We start from the raw sequence: 26,241 nt of genomic DNA on the forward strand, positions 1-26,241 counted from the left end.
GCCTGACAGAGTCCATATTAAGATTTGCAGTGGTTTGCTGCATGCCAAACAACCTTAACATTCTGAGGAAACAGTTCTTGCCATCAAGTTTACAGGAGTTGAGAGTGTGTTGCAGGAAAAGCACAGCAGATCAGGCTGCATCCGAGGAGCAGGAAAATCGACATTTTGGGCTGGAGCCCCTCATCAGGAATGAGCTGGGAGCCTCAGGGTGGAGAAATAAATGGGAGGGGGGTGAGGCTGGAGAGAAAGTAGGTAAAAACAATGACTGCAGATGCTGGAAACCAGATTCTGGATTAGTGGTGCTGGAAGGGCACAGCAGTTCAGGCAGCATCCGAGGAGCAGAAGGTAGCTGAGAGTGCAATAGGTGGATGGAGGTGGGGTTAAAGGTGATAGGCCAGAGAGGAGGGTGGAGCAGATAGGTAAGAAGGAAAATTGACAGGTGGGACAGGTCATGAGGGTGGTGCTGAGCTGGAAGGTTGGGACTGGGGTAAAGAGCGGGGAGAGGAAATGAGGAAACTGGTGAAGTCCACATTGATGCCCTGGGGTTGAAGGGTCCCGAGGCGGAAGATGAGGTGTTCTTCCTCCAGGCGTCAGGTGGTGAGGGAGCGGCAGTGGAAGAGGCCCAGGACCTGCATGTCCTCGGCAGAATTGGAGTGGTAGTTGAAATGTTCGGCCACAGAGCGGTGGTGCGGGTGTCCCGGAGATGTTCTCTGAAGCGCTCTGCGAGAAGGCATCCAGTCTCCCAATGTAGAGGAGACCACATCGGGAGCAACGGGTACAGTAAATGACATGTGTGGATGTACAGGTGAAGCTTTGATGGATGTGGAAGACTCCTTTGGGGTCCTGGACAGAGGTAAAGGGGGAGGTGTGGGCACAGGTTTTGCAATTCCTGCAGTAGCGGGGGGGAGGGGGTGGCTTGGTAGAGGGCATGGAGCTGACCAGATAGTTGCAGAGGGAATGGTCTTTGCAGAAAGCGGATAAGGGTGGGAAGGGAAATATATCCCTAGTGGTGCGGTCCATTTGTAGGTGGCGGATGATGCGATTAATGCGGAGGTTGGTGGGGTGGAAGGTGAGGACCAGGGATTTTTTTTAGATTAGATTAGATACCCGACAGTGTGGAAACAGGCCCTTCGGCCCAACAAGTCCACACCAACCCTCCGAAGAACAACCCACCCTGACCCATTCCCCTACATTTATCCCTGACTAACGCACCTAACACTACGGGTAAGTTAGCATGGCCAATTCATCTGACCTGCCCACCTTTGGAGTGTGGGAGGAAACTGGAGCACCTGGAGGAAACCCACACAGACACAGGGAGAATATGCAAATTCCACACAGACAGTTGCCCAAGGTGGGAATTGAACCTGGGTTCCTGGCATTGTGAGGCAGCAGTGCTAACCACTGAGCCACCGTGTCCTTGTTGCAGTTGGAGGGGTGGGGTTCAAGGGCAGGGGTGCGGGACATGGATGATATGCATTGCAGGGCATCTTCAACAACGTGGGAGGGGAAATTTCAGTCTTTAAAGAAGGAGGCCATCTGGTGTGTTCTGTTGTGGAACTGGTCCTCCTGGGAGCAGAGGCGGCAGAGGCGGAGGAATTGGGAATACGGGATAGCATTTTTGCAGGAGGAAGGGTGGGAGGAGGTGTAATCCTGGTAGCTGTGGGAGTGAAAAAATGTCAATGTTGAGTCGGTCCTCGTGGATGGAGATGCAAAGGGAGCCTGTCAATATCAAACTGATGGTGACCAGTGTGAGTGGGTAACAGTGTTTCCTCTTTATCAGTTTTTTCCATCATTTCTTGCTCTTCCAGCACTTCTTGACCAGATCTCACTTCCTGGGTAGCTGAAAGGAAAAAAGCACAAAGGTGGGATTTGTTAGGGATCGAAGGGAACAGAATGTGGCAGTGATGGACTAACAGCTTCATGCTTACACAACCAAAGCTATTAAATCAGAATAGATTGTAACATGAAGTGAAGTATTTATTTAGCCTTAAGGAGTTTTTTATTACAGTGCCAGGGTAGAATTGTACTCATTTTGTGGGTTCAACCCACAGTTCACCATTATTCCTTGTGTCCATAGTGTGAAACTAAGCAGTTTATTTACTTTTATATGCATTATCTCAGGAATTGGTTGTTCAGTCCATTGTCAGAAGCATTGCAAAAATACATCAAAGGCACAAATACCCTGTTTGCATTGCAAAAGAGTTACCAAGAATTATACAAAAAAAACTAGGTAATGTGAGTAAAGACCGACAGAAGTAAGACCAGTTAAGAGAGTGACTAATGAGAGGAGAAATTTATAACAGACCTGAACTCTGAAGTATAAAGCAGGTCTGTCTGCTATATAATTTGAAATACAATATACATTTTGACTTGGAATTTTATATTGGACATTTGAAGCTGGAAGGAAAGAAATTGTAATCATTATTGTTGTGCTTTATTTTCAAATGTTACCATGACCTTTTAAGCAATACACCCAATAAATGGAGAAGGGACCAAAACCATGACAACTGCAAGAGAAATTGAAATTGATTTTACATTGTAAAATTGCAAGACTGAAGAAGTGCCTTCTCTGTAAAAGACTGAACAGTATATAATTCCACCAAACATAATAGAGAGCTGCCATAAGCTTATACAATTCATTTCACCAACTAGTTTGAGAATGTAGTCACAGATCGTAAAATGCACATTTTTTTTAAATGTACTCTTTACGCTCCTCCAATTTAGCATTTTGCCATTCCTAAAACTGAAGACAGATATCAACTGAAATCATTCCCTAATTCTTTCATTACATTTCTTTATTTATTTCATTTGAGAATTGCCAATGAAAGCTAACATGATGATTGATTCATAGATTTAATGCATGCTGTTTGTTTTCTTCAGTTTTCTGAATCAATTTATCTGAAGAACCATAATATAAATTTAGAGTTTTAGGAATTATAAATTGGATAAGGTCCACACACACAGGAATTGCCTGCTCACCTACATAATTGTTGTTCTGTATTGTTGCATGGCTGCAAACCAGTGAAGGAAGCAGAGAATCAAGAAAAGCTAGGACAAGTTTAAACTAGCCATGAGCCATTTAATATTTAAAAAGGATGCTATAATTCATTACACTGAACCTTTGAAGTAAGAAAGACAAAGAAATGTCATCATAGGCTACAGTGTGTGCTCCAAAATTCTCTAATACATCACTGAAGATCTTGGAATAAGAGAAAGATTCTCAATCCATTGGTGAGCAAGAAACACTCCAGCCAAATTCTGAGAATGCAGTGAGAGCAGATAATAGACCTGGAGTAGTTCAATAATCTCACACATGGTCAAGAATAGTGAGTGCGCCACATTTTACCAATTGCATTACTAAACTCATATGTTGTTCAATACACCACACCCAAACCACCAATAATCTTCATCAATCATGACTCATAACATTCATAACTTCACCTCACCCTTACTTACTAACACTTATAGGTGCATTCTCAGACCTTATACACACTGCTCACTATTCAGGCATGTCAATCATATCAAATAAACATGTTGCACTACAGTCACTGATAGACCTACAGCAAAGAGGTAGGTGTAAGTAAAACACAAATGAAGTCAGAAGCAGCTCGCCAGTGGTGTATTCCTGTGACAATCTCCTTGCACCCTCTCCAGTGCAATCATGTCCTTCCAATAGTGTGGTGGCCAGAACTGCACACAGTTGGACAAGACTTCCTTACTTTAATATTCTACAGCCCGACTATTGAAGGCAAGCATCCCATATGCTGCCTTCACCATCCTGTCCACATGTGGTGACACATTCAGGGATACATCAACTTGTGCGCCAAAGTCCATTTCTTCCTCAGTACTCTCTAAGGACATACCATTCATTGTGTACATCCTTCTCTTATTAGACCTCCCAAAATGCATCACCTCACACTTATCAGATTAATTTCCATCTGCCATTTCCAATTTACCAGCTGATCAATATCAGACTGTAGCCTGAGATCATCCTATCAACAACATCATCAATGTTTCTGCAAAATTACTAATTATATCTTCTACCTTCATGTATAAGATGTTAATGTACATAACAAACAGCAAGGGTACACTGCTGGTCACAGGCTTCCGATTACAAAATCATCCCTCCAGCATCATCGTTTGCCTTCTTTTTGTAAACTAACTGCAAATGTGTTTGCAATGTAAGTTACTGGCAAATGTGCAAATACAAGTTTCTCATGTCAAGGTGCTGTAAAGCAACCAGTCCACCTCCTTGGCTGATCATTGCTAATAACCATAACAAGAAGCCTGGCTTTGTGTTTGCTGTATAAATCAAAGCCAGACAGAAGTGTTTTAAGTCCAGTGTATCTGGCTGAAGGGACAAAGCACTTAAAGCAAGGTGAGGTAAGACATGGTTGGAATGCTGTGAACCTCCAGATAGACTTAAAGTAAGTGTACACCAAGACAGCAAATAAACAGCGCCAACCAGCAGCCTAGTCCAATCTGTGAGCAGGTCCTCTCCCTACACCTGAAGTGTCCTAACAGCAACATTGCAATGGGAGGTTCTGGTGCACCACAAAGTGCAGCATTAAATATAGAATCATCCTGTAAGTTAATTGGGAGTGTACCAAAAGGATGGAGAGGCCGGTAGCTGTTGGATGCTAGTATCCATGATTGTGGGATACTGTGGTCACTACTCATGGAGAATGCCCTGAGATGTCCATGATGGAAGTCTAGAGGACCAAGTAACAAGCTAAACGCTCCAGTTACCCACTCTGACTTTTGTGATGGGCCTTTTTGGTGTCTAGCTTCTATATAGCTGATGGTAGAAGAGGAGAGTGCATATTAATAAGGCAAAATTAGATAATAATGAATGATGATAAAAGATCATCTCCATAAATAGGCCTGCTCACTAGTGAAAATTTTAACTCAGCATCCAGAACTTAGTATAAAATTGCTAATTGTCAGTTTCAACATCGAGAAAGGCCTCGCTTGATAGCTTGTGATTCTCCCAAGTTTCTCACCATTGCTCCCATCTCAGGGCCAAGAAAGATTTCACTCTCAGTGATAATACACATTCTTAAAACTTACTGAAAAATGATAAAACCAAATTGGGATTCAAACTGTATATATCAAAGCACAAGAGTGTGATGCTGGAAAAGCACAGCAGGTCAAGCAGCATCTGAGGAGCAGGAGAATCGACGTTTCGGGCATAATTTCTTATACGTTTGCTGCTTTTATTTCAATTTTTAAAATCACTGGAGAAAAATCTAGTATTAAAGATAATTGCAGGCAAAATAGAACAGTCTTTCCCTAAATTAATAGTTCTTTGCTCATCTGAAAAGAGTGATTTTGTATGTGAAAAACAAAATAACACTTTTTACAAATGAATAAAAGCAAATTACTGCGGATGTTGGAATCTGAAACCAAAAAAGAGAAAATGCTGGAAAATCTCTGTCTGGCAAGTCTGGCAGCATCTGTAAGGAGAGAAAAGAGCTGACGTTTCGAGTCTAACTGACCCTTTGTCAAAGCTACAAAAAGTAGAAATAGGGAGGTATTTATACTAGGCCGAGAGAAGGTGAGTCATGGCTCCAGAAGCAAAGGTAGCAATAAATTCTCCAGATGAGCAGGGAAGAACACATGCCAATTACAGTCTTATCATCCTTCCCAACTAATTAAGCTTCTTGTGTTCTGCCATGACAGGATAGATTAAAATCTGTGCCACTACCTTTGCAAAGTATATCCTTGGAGATTTTGTAATGCAGATTCAACTGAAAAGCTTAATGTTTCATGTTATGAAATTGACTTTCATGTCTGGAACACTTTAGTTGGCATGTATCTATTCCACCCAGGCAATACAGTCACCTGAGGATCTGTGTCATTTCTATGGCCAGGCTGAATTTGATAGGACTTGAAAAGCTGTGGTTGTTTACTCACAGTTCCTATAAAAACGTGCAGATTGAGAGGGCAAGAAATCTGGTTTGGCAGCCATTTTGAAAAACAGCCTACAGCTCCTTAAGGGAAATTGTATCTTTCCATAGGGGAGTGTTTTTCAGAAACCACTTGCAAGTGCAGTGATTGTAATGTGGTCAGCCAGGTGGACCTCCATAGAGTACGAATTCCCTGATTGGGAAGTGTCAGACATCCTGTTCACTCTGACAGCTGACTCTGAGAGAGCTGGAGCAGTGTTGAGGAGTCTTCATGTGTCAATAAAGGGTGACTCAATGATGGGATACTAGCCTCTATCAAGTTATTTCATAAGGCCTTCAAGTTTTCTCTCTGGTGGTGATTTTTATAGTGTACGTTAGTAGCAGAAAAGCGGCCCTTTCTCCCATCCGTGAGCGATGCATGCCTATTCAAAGTTCAGCTGCAGTAATATACGAACAATGTGGAGATGCCGGTGTTGGACTGGGGTGAACAAAATTAAAAATCACACAATACCAGGTTATAGTCCAATAGGTTTATTTGGAAGTACAAGCTTTCCGAGAGCTGCTCCTTCGTCAGGTAATATATGAAAGCAAGTCAGTTCCAACAGCTTTGTTTCCATCACCAGCTGAAGTACAAGAAAGATACATAATCACCAGAATTGTGTTATATAGAGCCTTGGTGACACCACTTCTGGAGTATTTTGTGCCATTTTGGATTTATTTACAAAAAGAACTCCTTCCTATAGAAGGAGGGCAACAAAAAATTTACTGAATTAATTCCTAGGATGGAGGAATTACACTATAAGGAAAGATTAATAGATTGGGATATTATTCTCTGGGGTTTGGAAGAATGAGAGGTGATCTCATTGAAGCATACAAAATTCTTTCAGAGCTTGTGAAGGAGATGCAATATGGATATTTCTCTGTATATTCCTATGAAGCTGAGGGGATTTGGAGGGTAGGAGGCAGGGGAAAGCCGTCTGGAGTCAGGGAACTCAGTTTAGGAGTAAGGTACAGACAATTTCGGATTGAGATGAGGATGAAATTTTTCACTCCTATGTCTTATATTCTAAAGTAAGACACCCTTCTGTATATTTCAGTGTTTGAGCACCCTGCATTATCCCAAAGATCTTCACAGATCATCGTCAATTTTTGTCCAACACACTGTCTGAAATTATTGAATTTGTTTATATGTTAAAGGCACTGCATATATAATTGTTTTTATTTGCTATTATTTTGTTATTGTCATTTAGGCCCAATATTATCAATCCTTCCTTTCCTCTCTGACTCCCCACACATAATTCTCTCCTGCTGTTGCTTTCTGCTTGTAGTCAGACTCTTAACATTTGCTGCTGCCCTCACCCTGACTTTATCCTTTTGGATGAACGTGTAGTTATATTGCTTCATCATACACACAGTGCTAATGTGTCTCAAACATGTTGAGAACCCTTCAACAGAGCACATTCATTCTTATTGCAAGAGAAACACTCATATCTGTACCTTACCTTAAGTAAGTTCACTTTTCAGCTCTTCATGTGTTGTATACAATGTTATGACTGTCGGAAATTACTCTGTTATGAGTTTGCAAACTGCAAACACAGACATCAGTTGCTTTGCTGTATTTTCTACTTCATAACTTTGAGTGTGTTTTAATGTTTTAAACTAATCAATAGAGTTAATCAATCTTTGATGAGCCATCCATTATCAGACCATTAATACCTACATGAAATGGTGAAAAGCAGTGAAAACATTGTGCTAATGAGGCCTATCATGCTTGAACAGTCATAAAGTAAATTAATATACAGGTGAAATACATGGCAGACTGTCCAAAACCATACTAAAGCATTTGAGATAACTCTTGTTGTCTTTATTTGTTACAGAGTCAGTAGTCAATGTACGGTGACAGCACACTGACAAGTAGACACATCCCCATTGACACGCTAGTTAAACGCAATTGATAAAGCAAAGTGGTCAAGGTGTGTGCCCAATCAATAGCAAGCAAAGGAAGGTCAAATGCATTTTGTCAGAATATCCACAAAATTCCCTAGTTTAAATTGGAACACATAACAGAATTTAAATTCTTTAAATAGCAGCTAGAGATAAGGTTTATAGATTCATTTCTAAATTATTGTGAATCTGTTGGAGGCATTAGATACTCTGCAAAGGCTATGGGCCCTGAGAACATTACAGCAATAGTACTGAAGAGTTGAGCTCCAGCCACTCCTCTCGTCAAACTCTTCCAGCTCACTTTCACCACTGGCATCTACCTGACAATGCGGAAAATTGCCTAGGTATTTGAGATTTTGCAGAAGATCTGTACGTTCAGGTTGTGGATCAGGTTGTAAGTCTGGTAGATTTGTTCTTAGATGTTTCATCACCATGCTTGGTAACATCATCAATGAGCCACCAGTGAAGGGTTGGCGTTCTGTCCAACTTGCTATTTATCTGTCTTGATTTGTTGTGGTAAGTGATATCACTTCTGGTTGTGTTTCTGAGAGGTTGGTAAATGGGGTCCAGATCTATATAGAGTCATAGAGTCATAGAGATGTACAGCGTGGAAACAGACCCTTCAGTCCAACTCATCCATGCCAACCAGATATCCCAACCCAATCTCGTCCCACCTGCTAGCATCCGGCCCATATCCCTCCAAACCCTTCCTATTCATATACCCATCCAGATGACTTTTAAATGTTGCAATTGTACCAGCCTCCACCACTTTGTCTGGCAGCTCATTCCATACATGTACCACCCTCTGAGTGAAACATTTGCCCCTTAGGTCTCTTTTATATCTTTCCCCTCTCGATCTAAACCTATGCCCTCTAGTTCTGAACTCCCCCAACCCAGGGAAAAGACTTTGTTTATTTATCCTATCCATGCCGCTCATGATCTTGTAAACCTCTATAAGGTCACCCTTCAGCCTCCGACACTCCAGGGAAAACAGCGCTAGCTTACTCAACCTTTCCCTATAGCTCAAAACCTCCAAGCCTGGCAACATCCTTGTAAATCATTTTTGTACCCTTTCAAGTTTCACAACATCTTTCTGATAGGAAGGAGACCAGAATTGCACGCAATATTCCAACAGTGGCCTAACCAATGTCCTGTACAGCCGCAACATAATCTCCTAACTATCTGACCAATAAAGGAAAGCATACCAAATGTCTTCTTCACTATCCTATCTACCTGTGATTCCACTTTCAAGAAGCTATGAAACTGCACTCCAAGGTCTCTTTGTTCAGCAACACTCCTTAGGACCTTACCATTAAATGTATAAGTCCTGCTAAGATGTGCTTTCCCAAAATGCAGCACCTTACATTAATCTAAATTAAACTCCATCTGCCACTTCTCAGCCCATTGGCCCATCTGATCAAGATCCTGTTGTAACCTAAGGCAACCTTCTTCGCTGTCCATTACGCCTCCAATTTTGGTGTCATGTGCAAACTGACTAACTATACCTCTTATAGTCACATCCAAATCATTTATATAAATGACGAAAACTAGTGGACCCAGCACTGATCCTTGTGGCACTCCACTGGTCACTGGCCTCCAGTCTGAAAAACAACCCTCCACCACCACCCTCTGTCTTCTACCTTTGAACCAGTTCTGTATCCAAATCATGAGTTCTCCCTGTATTCCATGAGATCTAACCTTGCTCACCAGTCTCCCATGGGGAACCTTGTTGAACGCTTTACTGAAGTCCATATAGATCACATCTACCGCTCTGCCCTCATTAATCATCTTTGTTACTTCTTCAAAAAACTCAATCAAGTTTGTGAGACATGATTTCTCACACGTAAAGCCATGTTGACTGTCCCTAATCAGTCCTTGCCTTTCCAAATACATGTACATCCTTTCCCTCAGGATTCCCTGTTTGTTAATGGAGTTCCAGTTTGAATGCCAGGCCTCGAGGAATTCCTGTGCGTGTCTGTATTTAGCCTGTCCCAGGATGGACAAACGGGCAGGAAGCTAGCCACCAGGATAGATGAGCACCAACTAGCCACCAAAAGATATGACTAACTATCACTGATATCCATACACACAGAGAAAGAGGGACACCAATTCGACTGGGACAATACATCCATCCTGGGACAAGCTAAACAAAGACACACACAGGAATTCGTATAAGCCTGGTGTTCAAACTGGAACTCCATTAACAAACATATGATTTGGACCCCATTTACCAACCTTCCAAAAACATAACTTGAAGTGACATCACCTACCACAACAAACCATGTCAGATAAACAGCAATCGGGAAAAAACACCAATGCTTCATCAGAGGCTGACTAATAATGTTACCTAGCATGGTGACGAAATGTGCAAGAACAAATTGCCCAGGAATGTCCTGTACAGAAAAAGCAGGAAATTACCACCCCAGCATTCTACCCTTGATTATGAGTTAAGCGATGGAAAGGTGTCATTAACAGTGGCATCAAGCAGCACCTATTCAACAATAGCCTGTTCAGTGATGCTCAGGTTGGATTCTGCCAGAGCCACTCAGCTCATGACCTTATTACTGTCCTGGTTCAAACATGGACGAAAGAGGTGAATATGAGAGGTGAAACAAGAATGGCAGCTCTTGACATCAAGGCTACATTCGTAAATGTGTTTTATGCAAAAAGAACAAGCCATGAAGATTTGCTTGGCAACTGGGAACAAAGATCTACACTAACTTAATATCAGGATTAATAGCTAAAGAGCTACAACCTCCCCAAAAGATACAGAACATATTAGAAGGCCAATTTAGAATGATTATATCAATTCTTATGAAAGCTTTCTAGAAAAATATGCTAATGAACTGAAATATTACAATGTTGAAGAGTTACTGAAGGATGGACTTAATATGAAACAATCCTCACAGCTTAGAGGTTCTTTTATGATGCTAGACACAATCACTATAACACCTATAGTAGCAGGAAATGTAAAAGGTTTTACCTTCTGCATGTACCAATTAAATGCCTCACTTTCAATCAATTTTGCTGGGCCACTGGTACAGGCAGTGCACTAGAACAAAAGCAAATACAGCTAGAAAGATCCATGCATCAACCCAATGTACTACACACTAGGAATACCATTAACTTTCAACAAAGACCATGTGATATCCCAATAGGGGTATATACATGAAGTGATCAACAAACCAGAATCAGACAATGTATATGACGAGATTAAAAATGGTGAACAAATGTTTTACACTGTCAATCTCATTTTAAAAAGTATCATCAAATCGTATAAAGTGGTAAAAATTTCAGGTTATCTTTCTTCAGAAAACCGGTGACTCCTTGTAATAGGCTAAGATTGGTCCAGGGGCAAGTGTCAAAATACTTCCCCTGAGAATTTTAAAAACCACATATTTACAGACAAGGGAAAGCCATTGTGAAAGCTATCAATGTAAAATGTTCAGTTTATTATGGTTCACCAATTCCACATGTGGGATTAATAATGATCAAGTGTAAATACAAACAATCCACCTTAAATTGTGGACACTGCTCTCCCAGACAATGCAAATATACCAGTGTGCTGTGACATTTCACTAATCACAATCTATAGAATCAGTCAAACTTTGAAGGTACAGCAGAAACTGTAGCAAAATATTCAGAAGGAACTGTCCTTGAAGAGCCTGGAAATTAATAGAGCTGGGTGAGAAGGAGGTAATATATTGGACCAATAGAAGGCTAAAACATTGATAAGATTCAAAGAATCTACAATGTAAAACTTGAAGTTTGAAAGTGAGCTTGCTGAAGGAACAAATGGTAAATACCAAGAAAATCTGAACCACTCGAAATAGCTTGATGAATGAAATCAAATTAGTGGCTTGACAACACAAGCAGGAATGACAAACAATATCATTAATGACTGTCGAAATCAACAGCACCACCAGACAAAGTCATCATCACAAGCTCTGGATATATCCGCAAAGTACTATTGGAATTATCTGGTTCACTAGTTCTTGTAAATAGAGTAGTGCGGGAAAAGCACAGCAAGTCAGGCAGCATCTGAGGAGCAGGAAAATTGATGTTTCGGACAAAAGCCCTTCATCAGGAACATTCCTGATGAAGGGCTTTTGCCCGAAACGTCAATTTTCCTGCTCCTCAGATGCTGCCTGACCTGCTGCACTATTCTAATCTTGGCTCAAATCTCCAGCATCTGCAGTACCCACTTTCACCTAGTTCTTGTAAATAGTTAACTATCATTTTGGAAAGGAGAGAAATGCTTTAGTTTGTCTTGAAGAAAGTTCAACTTTAAGGACTCCATGTGCTGTGTGTATACAATGATGTAACTCTGCCCGCCAAACAGTCTGCTATGAGTTTGGAAGTTATATACACAGAAACCAGTTGCTTTGCACTTCATATTTATGATGTGTTTTACCATTTTTTTCATAAAGGAACCCATCATTAATTAATCCATGATGAGTAATTGATTATTAGATCATTATCATTAGCATGACAGAAGTTAGGCACACAACAGAGGGGAGAATACAAAAACAAAGGGGGGTCCTGTTTCAATTAGTAGCCGACACAGTGTGTGTGTGTGTGAGAGAGAGAGAGAGAGAGAGCGCGAGAGAGAGCATGGACCACTGAAGATATTTAGGTCTGATGCCACCTACTGCACTTAGTTGTATATCTTCCCTTCCTTTTCTATTTCTTCTCAACTCCTTTAACTCACTCACACACTCATGTGCCCTAGCAAAACTGCAGTTAATGGGAATCTGGAGAAAATTCTCCATTCGTTGGAGTCATAGCTGGCACAATGAAAGATCATTGTGTTTGGTGAAGATCAGTGATCTCAGCTCCACGACATCACAATGGGAGTTCCTCAGAGGAGTATCTTTAGACTAACCATCTTCAACTGCTTCATCCATTACATCAATGATACTCATGCCATGCTAAGCAATAACCTTCTCCAACAAGAGAGAATCTAACCATCACCCTTGACATTCAATGGCATTACTATCATATCAATATCCTGGAAGTTCCCACTGGTCAGAAGCACCAGACATATAAATACTGTGATTATAAAAGCAGGTGAGAGGCTAGGAACTCTGAGGTGAGTAACTCACCCCCTGCCTCTTTGAAGCCTGTTTACCATCTACAAGGAGAGTAATAGAATACTCTCCACTTTCTTGGATGATGTAGCTCCAACAAAACTCAAGAAATTGAACAACTTCTAATATGAAAAGCAACCCACTTGATTGGTAACCCATCCATGATCTTCAATATGCCCTCTCCTTCAGCACCAATAACAGCAGCTGCAGTACATATCATCTAGAAGATGCCATTCACAGGCCTCATTTAATGGCGCCATCCAAAACTATGACCTTTACCACAAGGAACGAACAGTTGCAGCAGGTACCTGGGGGGGCAACACCATCAAGTTCCCAAGCCACACGCCATCCTCACTTGGAACTGCATAATCATGTATTCTCTGTTTCTGGATTAAAATGCTGGAACACCCTCTCTAAAAACAATGTCAATGTCCCTACCCATCCATGCAACAATACAAGGAGACAGCTCACCACCATCTTCTCAGGGGCAACTATTGAGGAATAGTGAATACTGGCCCAGCTAAACACAGACAAATTCTATGAACAATTTTTTTTTAAAAAAATCAATTACTGCAGAAAAGAGACACCTAACTTAATATCCTTGAACTGAAAGATAATTTTTGAATATTTTAAGGCTTGTTAATGAAAGAATTCCAAGAGCAGAGTGACATTTTTTTGGTTTATCATTTGGTACTGAGGCTCCTGCACTGTTCACATTTCCCCTAATAGTCTGTCAGCCACGTTCACTACTAAAAGGGCCCAACTCCATTACAGTTGCAGGATGGATTCAGGTTTAAAATGCTCTCCCTACATTAGAACTGGGAAGCATTTTGAGCAGCTCTGTGCACCCTTACCCCATGCCAGTGGAAATTGCCAAAAATGGGAATTGGCTAATCCATGTCCATCCTACATTTTTAAAGGGCTCCCAAGTCATCTCATCTCAGTAAACATTTGGGCCTTTTAAGGAATGCTATTGTAGTGGAGAAATGGCACCACCAAATGCTTCTATGAGTGGTATTTTGTGGAGACAACAGGTGTTTTAGCCACAGGCTGGAAAGTGGGGTGACCCCTGCACTACCTCTTTTCAAGATGGCCATCTTCATTTTGTGCCACTCAGGCACTTTATAGGCCATTACAAGCTTCCTCCAAGGTAGAAGTCCTGCCTGTCAAGAGCTACCAGCCAATCAGAGACTCGAACTCTTCAGTACTCAGCAACACCAATGGAGAGACAGTGACTGCTGACACTACGACACACGCCCAGGGCACAAGATAAAGGGAAAACCCAGGCACAAGGGTGATGGCATGGTAAGAGCTGCGAGGGAGGGGAGTAGTCACCAGAAAGAGCATGGGTGGTTTTAATTCGCTCCTACCATCCCAAAACCGTATCTCTCAGTCAGGAACTCAGTGTCTTTGAATGAAGGACGCAGGCCCAGGATCCAGCAACGAAACACGAAGCAGGGTTTCCTTGTTGTGCTTTCCACATGGTCACCCCCAGCAGTGGCAGGGTAGGCCAATTGGTAGCAGGGTAGGAAGGCTGTCCATGAGCTCTTTCTCCAAGTACTTAATCATATGGAGATGAGAAGGTGACATGACCACAATCTGTGACCCTGTCACCCTAATAACAACAATACATAACCGTTTGGATTGCATATGGAAAGAGTGACATACTAAGTGGGAATGTAAATGGAAGAGCAGGACTACAAATTACACTGACCTGGTGATGCATATAGCAAACAGGCTCTCCATTAAATAATCCAATGCTTGAAATAATTATGCTGTTTCACTGAGGATTTGTGATAGAATGAAACAATTTATCACCAGCAAAAAAATTCACATTTACGATCTTTTATAGGTCATGGACTGTACAATGCCATTGATTGGGGAGCACCAGGCTGAAGACAGAGAGCTTCTAACTGAATTAGTTTTCGCCAAAATGAACAAACTGATACCAAGGACACCAATTCCCTCACCTCAGAGGCCTGCTGCTACACAACAACCACAGGCAAGCCAAACAAAGAAAAAATATTAATGTATCTAATGTGCTTACCTTTTATATTAAAAGTGCTAAACATGGTGATCTAAATCATTCAGAAATACTTATTAATTTTGAGGTAACATGTTTATGTTACATAGTAAGACTTCAGTAATTTTTGCATCGCAGTGTGATCTAAATCCAATTTACTGTCATTATAAAGCAATCAGATACAATATTACTTTAGTGAAACAATTGGTTTAATCCTTATATTCCCTTTGATCATTTGCTTAAAGGTATAGAATATAGAAATAGAATTCCTCATAACATTATTACAGTATGTACAGCAACAGTTAAATTTCATGTTAGTATCCCAGTTATGGAAAGACTCCAGTCTTCCGAGAAGTGGCAATCATTGGATTGTTGGTCTACTTGAAAATTCCCCTCATTCAGAACTGCTCTGCATTTCTTTGGGACCTTCCACCTGGCTTCCAGAAATGCGCAGCAGAATGTTCCTTCAAGAAAGCACTGAATTGGAGTAAAGCTATCACATGGTAAGTTTAAATGTGCAATTTCCAAAGTAAAGAATGGATGAATGACTGAATGGATATGACGGGTGCATGCATACAGTCAGTAGATCCGTGGGTGAGGTAATTAGTGAGTACATAGGTGGATGTTGGGTGAGATGAGTAGCTATGAAGGATAATGAACTGAGTAGGGTGAGTGAGGTAACTGGGTAAGTGTGAGTTTGGAGCTAAGGTGCATTGGTGAATGGGTCGGGAAGGGTTTAAGCAGATGAGGTGAATGGGCTGGTGGAATGGTTAGGTGGGTATATTGGCTAAGTCAGTGTGCTAAATGGGTGGGATGGATAGATGGGTGAGGTTGATAGGTGGGTAGGTGGATGGGTGGGTGAATTGGATAACTTAGTTGGGAAGTGGATAGATGGGTCATGCAGTAGTCAGGTCTAGTTGGCTGGTCAGGTCTAGTCTGGGATGTATTTGGATTAGGGCGAGATAGTCTGATCTGATCTGGTTGAGTGACTGGGCCTGGTTGGTGGAGTAGAGGTGGTTGGGACTAGTCATAGGTTGTGAGGGAGGTGGGAGGTGGGATTTGTTATTCAAAGGGAGCAGGTGAGGCATTGGGAGATAACCAGGGATTCAGTGTGAGTGATTTGGGGTGTCAGCTCTGCAGTTACCCAGGTGTTGGAGTAGGTATTAATCTATGAATTCCTGGGTAACTCCAAGTAAGTGTATCAGAACTGGCCGAAGTCTCAGATTCTAATTCAGAGTTGGAGTTGTTCAAAAAAAATCTCAGGAGTAGGACATTGCCAGTCTGAGGTTCAGACTTCCTGGACAATACCTGCCTACAAAGATTGATGCATCGGGACTTCCATAAGGTTCTGAACTGTGATTGTAAATCTGAAGAGGAGTGTTGTATTCGTTCAAAACATTGGAAGATATGGCTCAAATTTTCTTCCACAGTGCCATGCTGACCTAGGTCAGCAACATTGCTCATTTCAATGAAATTCTAACATTATCACTTTAAGTACTGCCAACAATAGCATCTCCTAATAACTGTCATCAGCAGCAATATATTAGCATTGAAATTAGAAGCTTACCTAAGATCTACCCTGGTATCCCTATTCCTCTCATGATGTGGCATAAATGAACCTTTGTTACAGTCACCTGATAACCCATGTGGCCCAGGATAGCCCGACTTGTTCTTATGTATGATTTAACAGGTCTTTATAGTGATAGGGATGAGTAAGTGGATTAAAACAATGATATTCATACCAAAATAAACCTAATATTTGGAAACCGTATCTGCCAAGGTGAATTGTTTACATTTTTTTTCAAATCCAAGTTTTGAGTAATTATTTTGAACTTGCTACTTAATTAGTTCAATACTGTAATCACAAACAAGCCATTCTTGTATGAAGTATTTCATTCAAAACCAATAGGTGGATCATGATCACATTCAGCAGTTCCTACTGGTGCCATTTAAGAACTTTTTGGAACAATGCTACTGATGCAAATAGATTACATCTAAATACTAGACTTAATTTGGATTTGATGTTTTCTTTTGCAGGGTGGAAGTTTGAAGGAGGCACAGGCACAGCCAGGCTCATTTCCTCAGCAGCGACCACCACCACAAGGTTGTTTACAGTATATTCTCGACTGTAATGGCGTTGCAGTAGGACCAAAACAAGTCCAGGCTTCCTAAAAAAAAGATAAAAGGATGGAGATTTTTAGCTAAAACTGAAAAGTTTTCTTGGCAATTTTTGGCAGTGTTTCAGTGCTGACCTGGACTGTGTTTTTCTATGCAGTGTCAATTGTACTGTCTTATGTTTATTTGTCAATGTTTGTGCTCGTAATTGATGGCCATGTTTTACTGTACACTTTGTGACCTTGGGACTGCAGTTTAAGCCACAGTGTTGTAAACATTACACACAACTGTGCCTCTACAGAGTCCAGTGCTGCTGTACTTCATTCAATAGTTAGATATGGTGTTTCAAAAGTATTTTATGTTGTGAGGTGAATGGTTCCAGGAGTTAATCCTTTGCTTTTACCACATGCTACTAGTTGTTCTGCATGGGAATTAATGGAACAGGTAAAGATCATTAAAAGCTCAAATTTATTATATTAATTTATGAATTAATTATTAGCATTTTTATTTTACTGCTGATGATTTAGTGTTTTACAGATTTTTTATGTAGTTCCTGTAATAACTAGAGCAACTCAATTCGTCATCACTCTCACAGTTTTGACATTTTAGTTTAGTGAATCATTTCACTTTGGAATGGTTTACAGAAACTCCAGAGAGTAATTTGAGCAAAGGATGACACCAGCAGCTCAAAAGAGGCATTACAAGGCAATATTAACCCTGTGAATTTTATATATTCTTGTACTTGTTTGATTAGAGACATTACTTCTTGTTGCCTCCCATCCGGGTCCTGCAAATTATAACAGTTTGTTGAGATATTAGTTTCTAAGATCTAGGCATCCTTCAGTATCTTGCTGAAGTGGCCAATATGCACATTTGAACCTTGTTGTAAATTATATGTGCAGCTATTTGACCACATGCATCAAACATGTTCAAACCTCCTGTTATCTTAGAGTTATGCATGCTCAAAGAATTTTCCCCTTTCGAGCCTCAGAGCATTGATGATGACTACAACACTTCTACACATTGAATGTAGTCAACTAACTCAGCACAAAGTGTGAGTGATCCCTGGACTTTCCTGGGATTAACACCTTCACACAATTACTGATTTATTCATGTTACTTCAGTGGATTAAAGCAAAAGCTGTCAGAATTTAGTTTTCTGAATTTATCTGTAAAGAATTGATAGGCTGAATCTCTTTTCCCGTGATAAAAAGTTAGCTGAGGGGGGCACCATACATAATTTAAAATTATGTAAAGTTTGATGGAATTGATAGCGAGAATGTTTTCTGATATGATGAAGAGTATAACTAGAGGTTATTATAAAAACATAAGAACAAGATACAGGAATAAGTCGCACAGATCCTCAACCCTGCTTTGCTGAATAAGAACATGGTTGAGCTGATTATGGCCTTCTGTCCACTCTGTTGCTTACTCCTTCACTGACTCTCTTGTAGATTTAAAACCTGATACAAAAATATTCAATGATATATTCAAATATTCAAAAATATTCAATACTCTATGATTCTATGACTCAAAAATCACACTCAGAAAAGAAGTTCTTCATCAGCTCTGTCTTGAATTCCCCTTGTTTTGAAACTGTGCCCACAAGCCTATATTCCCTAATGAGAGAAAACACCTCTCAGCATCTAACCTGTGAAGTCTCCTTGGAATCTTATTCTTCTAAACTCCAGTGAAAGTAGTCGAAGCCTGGATGATCTTTCCTCATAGGACAACCTCTTTGTCACAAGAATCAATTGAATGAACCTTCCCTGAACTACCTCCAATGCAAGTACATCTCATTAACTAAGGAAATGATGTGACCCCACTAATATCCTGTACATTTGCAGCAAAACGTATCGACTTTTATTCTGAATTCCCATTCCAATAAAGGCCAACATTACTTTGCCTTCCTAATTACTTGTTGTTAACTATGCCTGGATGTTTGTGATTTGTGCATAAGGACACCATATCCTTTCATACCACAACATTCTGCAATCTTATTCCATTTAAATAATATTTTCTTGTGATTGTCAAAGAAAATCCAATCATGAATTATGGAGAAATCTTTTTACTGGTGAGAATATGTTGCTTGCCACCACAGGAAGTAGCTAATGTGATAGCATAGATGCATTTAAAAGGAAGCTGCACAACAAATTTAAGGAGAAGGATTATTTTGATAGATTTAGGTATGGAAAGATAGGTAGAAGTTCAAGTGAAGCATAAACCTTGGTACAAACTATTTGGGCTGAATGGATTGTTTCTGTATTGTCTATCCTACATTATCATTTACAATTCTCCATTAATGAGTCAATAAATTTAATGTCTGGCAGATTTTTAAGTTCAGATATAACTTACTAAGAAAACTAAGTTAAGTAGTTATAAATTATCAATTGGCCCTGGTGTATAGCATTCCAATATTTAGAACAGTAGAATTGAAAGGTTAACACCTAACTGGGCAGAAGTATGCAATTTATGAAAAAATTAGGAGAAATTACTAAGTCAAAATATGCTTGAACCTTGTACAGGAGTGAACAGTGCAACGTGCTATCTTCTGTCTGTACCAATGGTAACAGCCTAGATTTCTCAACTAATATTGTATTTATTAACAGAACTTGGCATACAGAATTACAGTCACTGAAGTTTTAGTCATTTAATGTTCTGATCCTGACTGAATATTGTGTTAAAATGTCTATTGTAATTAGGTGCATACATATTTTCCTGATCTCTCATTAATATTGGTAGGAGTGCCCTAGTGTTTTAGTAATAGGATTTATAATGCTGCATTAAAAAAAGGGCCACAATGTCTTCTATTCCTACCCTATATTCCTCATAGAAGTTTGAAACCTGAAAGCATCTTGATTTGAAACTAAATACATCATGAAGAAATAAGAATGGTTTGTTCACAGATAATAATATGTTTTAAGGTCAAACAAAGTTTTGTTCTTCATTGGTCAAGCTAAAGTGAATACATTAACGCTACAAACTTGAATATCTTTGGCTTTCAAATATTAACTAGACATGCAGAATAGCAATTCCCAGAAGTTGGCACATGTGAAAACAGAAGAAAGTGAGGACTGCAGATCGCAGCTGTTTTCATGTGCATTCATTCCCTCAAACAGCACTTTCAGATCACCTGACTGGATCCACAATGCACAAGCCAAGCAAACTTCATACAATCAAATCACATTGGAGACAGGCAAGATCACCCAGTGTGCCGTGAATTAGCTTGTTTTTGTATGAAAACATATGCAAATTTCTCAGATCTCAATAAATATCTGCAAAATCCAAGCCTTTATACTTTAAAAATTCAACATCCAACCTAACATGCTGAAATCAAAATTACTTTGAACACAAATGATCCAAGTATCTTCACAGACCCTAAAAGTCAAATTATTCTATTAATCTTAAGCAACCCAAGCACTCATGCTGATTAATCCATATGCCATAATTCCTACCCTTTCAAAAATCTAAACACTGATACAATAAAAGTTCAACCTCAATAAATCAAGAATTCATCCTACATTGATGAAACCCCCTCCACAAAAATTTACTTTTCAAACAGTACAACATTAGCAACCAAAGCATTAAAGATCTAAATCTCATTTATTAAAATTTTAACATGAACACTGTATCTTGTTCTCTTTGTTTCCTTCATTGTCTTATACTCCTTAACCAGCTCCATCACCATCTTTTGCCACCTTTGATTATCAATGCTACCTTCCCAGAGGGAAAACAACGTTTAAAATAACAGTGATACCTGGAAATGAATGTATTGATTCTACAGGTCCCTACATTTTGAAGTGTAGAAGACTAGTTGGACCAGTATATCTCATTCAACAGTTTTACTGTTTATCTTTCCAGGTTGCCACTCCCACTGTAATCATTGCCCTCCACACTTAAATGCACCAAACACCAATGCATCATCAATGTTCACTGCTATCCAGGAAACTTTTGGAAATTGCATAGTTGAAAATCCTGGTGTCTAAACCAACTGGGTCCGAAAAACTGATAATGTTACGTTCTACATCAATGTTATATTCGTCACCATGTACAGCATCACACATAGAGAAGTCCTACTGGAATATTGGGCATGGAGAAAAATACACATTTACGTAGGTGGAACATCACATTGGCATAATCAATAAGCAACATTCAAACCAAAGTGTAGCCTGTACTATGCTATTAGTGTAATATAAATTTTCCTGACTTGCTTTGACAAACACACAACAATCGACATGTTTCAGACCACGTAAGAAAGAAACCTACTGGCATTTCTCCTATCGTGTAGGACTATGTTGCACATCTATGAGAATTGAGAGTTTCCAAATTTATAATTGCAAAGCTCATCTACTATAGAAATATCCTGGAAAACGGGGTTAAACTGTGCTTCCAGTTTTACAGGCTTGAGTACACAAATATGTTCCATTTGTTTTCAAACTCAATTTCAGTAATTTCTAGAAAATAAATAGGGAAAATTAACCAAAAGGTCAGTCTTCATTATATTCAAACAAACTCCTCAAAGAAACGAATATCTATTGATCAGTTATTTTCTTAATCAATATTATATTTACATTCTTGTTTGCAAGAACAAATGAAGGGATTATTGAACATCATAGAGAAAAGTAAAACACATCTTCACAATCTTTTGTTGGCTTATACTATAGTTGTTTCAATATTTTGTGAGAACTAGGCCAACATTCCCTCAATGACAATGTAAGTATTTTAATGTAGCAGATGCTGTAAACAAATGTAATTTAAAGAGATACATTTTCAACCCCCACTGGACCAAGAGGGGTGGTGGGCCGACAGTAAAAGTAGCATTGCCAGGCTTCCCAATTCCATCCCAACTCTGGGCCATTATCCTGGAGGTGGGCTAGATGAATTCAGGACTCACCTGCCTACATGTAATGAGGAGTTAACTGTCCTAATTAAAGGAGTGTAAGGGAGGCATCATGGATTTAGAAAGGCTTCTCCTCACAGTGGGATCTTGCTGGAAAGGCCATTTTTAACTGAAATTTTAAGAAGTTGGAGAGAGGGCCCTTATATTTTGAAGCTTCCTCTTCCTCATTCATGATTGACTGTTCATTTTTGAGAGGCTGCCTGCCATCCTTAACTGGATAGTCAGCCCGCTTTCCAGTCATCACTTGATCACTTCATGGAAGATCAAATGACTGTTTTCCAAACAGTTTGGGTTTTGGACCCCATTTAAGACTGACAATAGGTTAAGAAGCAGGGAAAATATTGCCCAACCTGTCATTTTTGTTATCTACAGGTATCCACAGTGCCTCACCGATTAAATTATATTTAATAATTTCAAGCATTTCTATAAAAGAGCCAAACAATCCAATAGGACGGGAGAAATGATAATGGTTTGTTATCCTTTCTTATCTGTACCTGTGTATGGCTTATAATCTCAATAGCCCCAGGAATCCAATCACTTAGAAGACTAAAACAGATGAAATATTTGTGTTTTTCAAATGTTCACTTTTGTAAAATTTGTATGTTCTACGTCATGTTGATATAACAATGTTTGTGCTGTTTTCAAAAAGCTGTGATAATTCTTTGAAACCTTTGTGCTCATTAACCAATCTGGATTTCCGTGCTCACTTAATTTGTTCACTTGTGCACCCACATAATTATGAAAAGTTTCTTAAGTCTCTTTTATTAAGGCCTTATGAGTAGAAAGCTGCATGGAGGGAAGAGTAGTTTTAATAATCTACACAAGCTTTTTTTAACGCTATTTCACTGTTGAGTGTAAGCGTACAAACAGTCCATTAATATTTCCGGTCAGTCATACCATTATTTACACATGTCTGTATTTTCATAACAGTTTAAACACAGAGGAAAATACCTGTCTTGTGACTTCAAATGGCCCAAAATTTGCTGCCAAAATAATGGCAATGCTCAGCATCATGTATACATCACAAATGTCACAGCAGTGTGAGTTGAGGACAGATGTAGGATTAAACTAGAAAATGAAAGCATTGCTGTTACAGATAAAATTAAATTTCTGATATAAGATTTGCGAAAATGGTACTTTGTTGTTTGGTTTCCCCCTCAAACGCAGTGACCATGCGAAGCTGCAGTTTTTGCATGGTGGATACAAGGTAAGTCTATGTGGGAAGTTAAGTCAAGTTATTTCAAGTCTTAAGTGGATATTTTACTGATAAGTACAATCTACATCTCTGGCAATGCAATTAACTTATTATATGCATAGAGTTTAATTTCCTTTGGTTTTTATTGTTGTTGGAGATACTTCAAACAATTAATATTTTTACTTTGTCATTTTTCTTTCTCTTCAGTTCTGATTTTTGTTCTCTTTGTAGGTTTCTCTACACCTGATTTGAAATTAAATTCAACATTCTGAATTATATTTACTTCTCAGTCCTTACATTGTTCATTTTACAACCTTTCATTGGTTTAGGAGATTCACAGTTGCTTGTCTTGCCAATTATTGGTCATATTTCATAGTTAAAGCAACTTAAGTGGCAAAATAGCATCAAAGTAAAAATAACAAGGCCATTCATAAAGCAACGGATGCTGTTCATTGTCATGTCACAGCAGATTTTGAGCCATTATTGCTAAAATTAATGGATGCAAGGGTATGCATGCAATTTGCTAATATGTGCTCCAAACATGTGGGGCTACATGTCAGGAGCATATATTTCCAAAATGCCTTGAAATGAATACATAAAATTGTCATAATGTGCTGGTGTGTGGCTAAGGAATACCCTGTTATTGTTGAAAGTTTGGAAAAAGGTATCTTGCCCACTGCTAAAACCTAAATAGGTGTGCTTCTGAACTCATGTTGTAATCTGCATGTAATTCTGCAGTCGTCCTAATCATATGAAGTAGATATGGTTGACCTTGTACATTGCTTTAGGAGAGACATTTGTTGAGATAAAGTGCAGTGTTATGGCTGAAAGAAACAAAAATGGCTTAATATTTTAATTCCTGGAGGACACTGAATTGCACAGCCAGAAATAAACATTCCTAAAAGTGCATTTGGATTTGCATGCAAGCATGCTATATGCAAAGTTTAATGTTACAGTTGAGGTCATAACAAAATGTGTTCAGTTGTTTGTAAAAGTCTCTTTTTTTATTATAATTGTATTTGGTTTTAAAAAATGCTCAGGTTCTACTGCAGTATTTTACATAATGTGGCTACACACTTGTACAGCTTTAATGTGCAATAAAAACACAAAAGGTAGATGGGTCTTTATGATATAGTTTTTACACACATACCTATAAAACACAAAAATAAATATTGAAGTGCATTTACAGACAATGTTTCCTACACCGTCAATTCGCACAAAAAATACATTAAAGGAAACAGTTATGTACAAACAAAAACAGGAGATAGCACAGGAAAGTAAGTTTAATTACAGATTCAAATATAAAAGTATCAGCAGCTTTCATGACATTTTAAACATTAACTTATCTAATGTGGCATTCCTTGTCCATAGTAATACAATAATTGATGACAATGATTTAAAGACTATGCATACTGAGTGAACACCTCTGTATGAGTTGGATTCAAATATTACAATCACTGCTTATCCCTAAATAGGCAGTTCCTTCTCTGAGTAAGCTTATAAAACAAAGCAATTTTAAGATGTACACATGTTTACTGAGATCAGTATTTAAGAGTTGTCTCTTTTTATTCTTAATAAAATGAGTTTTAACTGTGCAATGAAAATCATTGGACTTGTTAGATTAGAATTAATTTATTTTAGCGTACAGGCCTAGTAGAGTTCCTACCTGGGTTCACATTTCAACTATTCCAGAGATGTGCAATAACATCTCTGAACAAATAAATTAGAAAATATCAATAGATCCTAAATACACATGTATCCGTTATTGTATTTAATGTATCTTGATATATTGAAGAATAATGCAAGGCTCTTGGCACTGTTAATTTTTGCTGTCAACATCTTTGTGATTCTGTGTTCAGTTGTCAGTAACTCAAGTTCCCTGTTGAAACACTCAATCAAAATTGTTGATTCAAATTTAATTGAAATTTGAATGTAATGAAAAAATGTACTGTTTAAAAGTCAATCAAAATTCCTTTTTCAAGCAATCTATTTTACATAATCACTTGTATTGTACATTATAACAATGGAATATTGTGAATTTATCTAAATCCAGCACTTGCTTATGCTTTGAAAATGTAATCTGAGATTTTTGTATAGTTGCATTGGCCATTTTAAAAATTATTACTGAAACTTTAAGAGACAAATTAAGGGATAATGTTGAAGCAATTACGATTATCAATATAGTGAGTAATCAACTTCAACCACTATTAGCGACAGGTGAGGTCAAACACATCCCACATGGAGAGATGGTACATTAGAGGGAGAGTTGCATTGAATCCCTCAAACAGATCTTCACAGTCTTCTAAAGAATTACAAAGGCTTTACAACTACAAAGTTGTCAGTCCTCTGAATAATCCAAGTAATAAAAAAAATTCAGGAGAGGGCAAAATTACTTAATAAATGGAGAATAATAAATAAAAGATTGTTAATGGTACTGAGAGAGATAACCAAGATTTCTTCCTCTATCCAAGATCAAACAGAACTGTATCACAGACCAAGTACATCCATCTTCAAGTACACTGTTCTAGCATTACAGGTTGGCTGTTTGTAACCAAGGTGGGTGGCTCAGATCAGGAAATGTCAGACCCTGAAGACCTGTTTTGGTTTAAAGGACCCTGTTATTTCCAATTTTCATATCAGGAAGGTGATCATGGGATATAATTAGGCCCTATGGAAACAGATCATATGTGGCTAACAAGGCCCAGCAATTGCTGAATTGGGCTGGTGGCCAGCGCAGTATTCTTGAACCTCAGTTGACTTAAAAGCTGTAACTCCTTCTAGCCCTCACTTCTCTTACCCTCTAACCCACAACTCATCTATCCTCTAGGCTCCCTTCATTCAAACTCATGCCCTATCTGTGTTACCTCATACCCACAAACCATCTTTACAGACACAAGCACAGTATCCACTATGGGCAGACATCAGTAGCTATGTGATACTGAAAAACATCTAGTACTCTAATAGAGCTCTTCCTCACACATTCTTGAAATTGACAAATAAACTTCCATTTATTAAACACATTTGATGATTTTAAATCCCCTCAAGTATTCAATGTTATAAAAACAA

General features: G+C 39.0%; 2 protein-coding genes across 2 annotated transcripts in view; one reads left to right on the top strand and one right to left on the bottom strand.

Moving 5' to 3' along the window:
* The window catches only part of syn2b (synapsin IIb), a 405,239-nt gene that overhangs the window by 369,189 nt on the left and 9,809 nt on the right, over nucleotides 1-26,241 (top strand). Inside the window, exons 10-11 of the mRNA XM_043707946.1 lie at nucleotides 14,796-14,945; nucleotides 17,004-17,070. Coding sequence (XP_043563881.1) covers nucleotides 14,796-14,945; nucleotides 17,004-17,070 — 217 coding nt within the window. The remainder of the gene's footprint in view (nucleotides 1-14,795; nucleotides 14,946-17,003; nucleotides 17,071-26,241) is intronic.
* LOC122558957 (metalloproteinase inhibitor 3-like) overlaps nucleotides 1-26,241 on the bottom strand; it is a 147,127-nt gene that overhangs the window by 100,733 nt on the left and 20,153 nt on the right. The gene's annotated exons all lie outside the window — the stretch shown is intronic.

Source organism: Chiloscyllium plagiosum, chromosome 18 (assembly GCF_004010195.1).
Source record: "Chiloscyllium plagiosum isolate BGI_BamShark_2017 chromosome 18, ASM401019v2, whole genome shotgun sequence".
Classification (NCBI taxonomy): Eukaryota; Metazoa; Chordata; class Chondrichthyes; order Orectolobiformes; family Hemiscylliidae; genus Chiloscyllium; species Chiloscyllium plagiosum.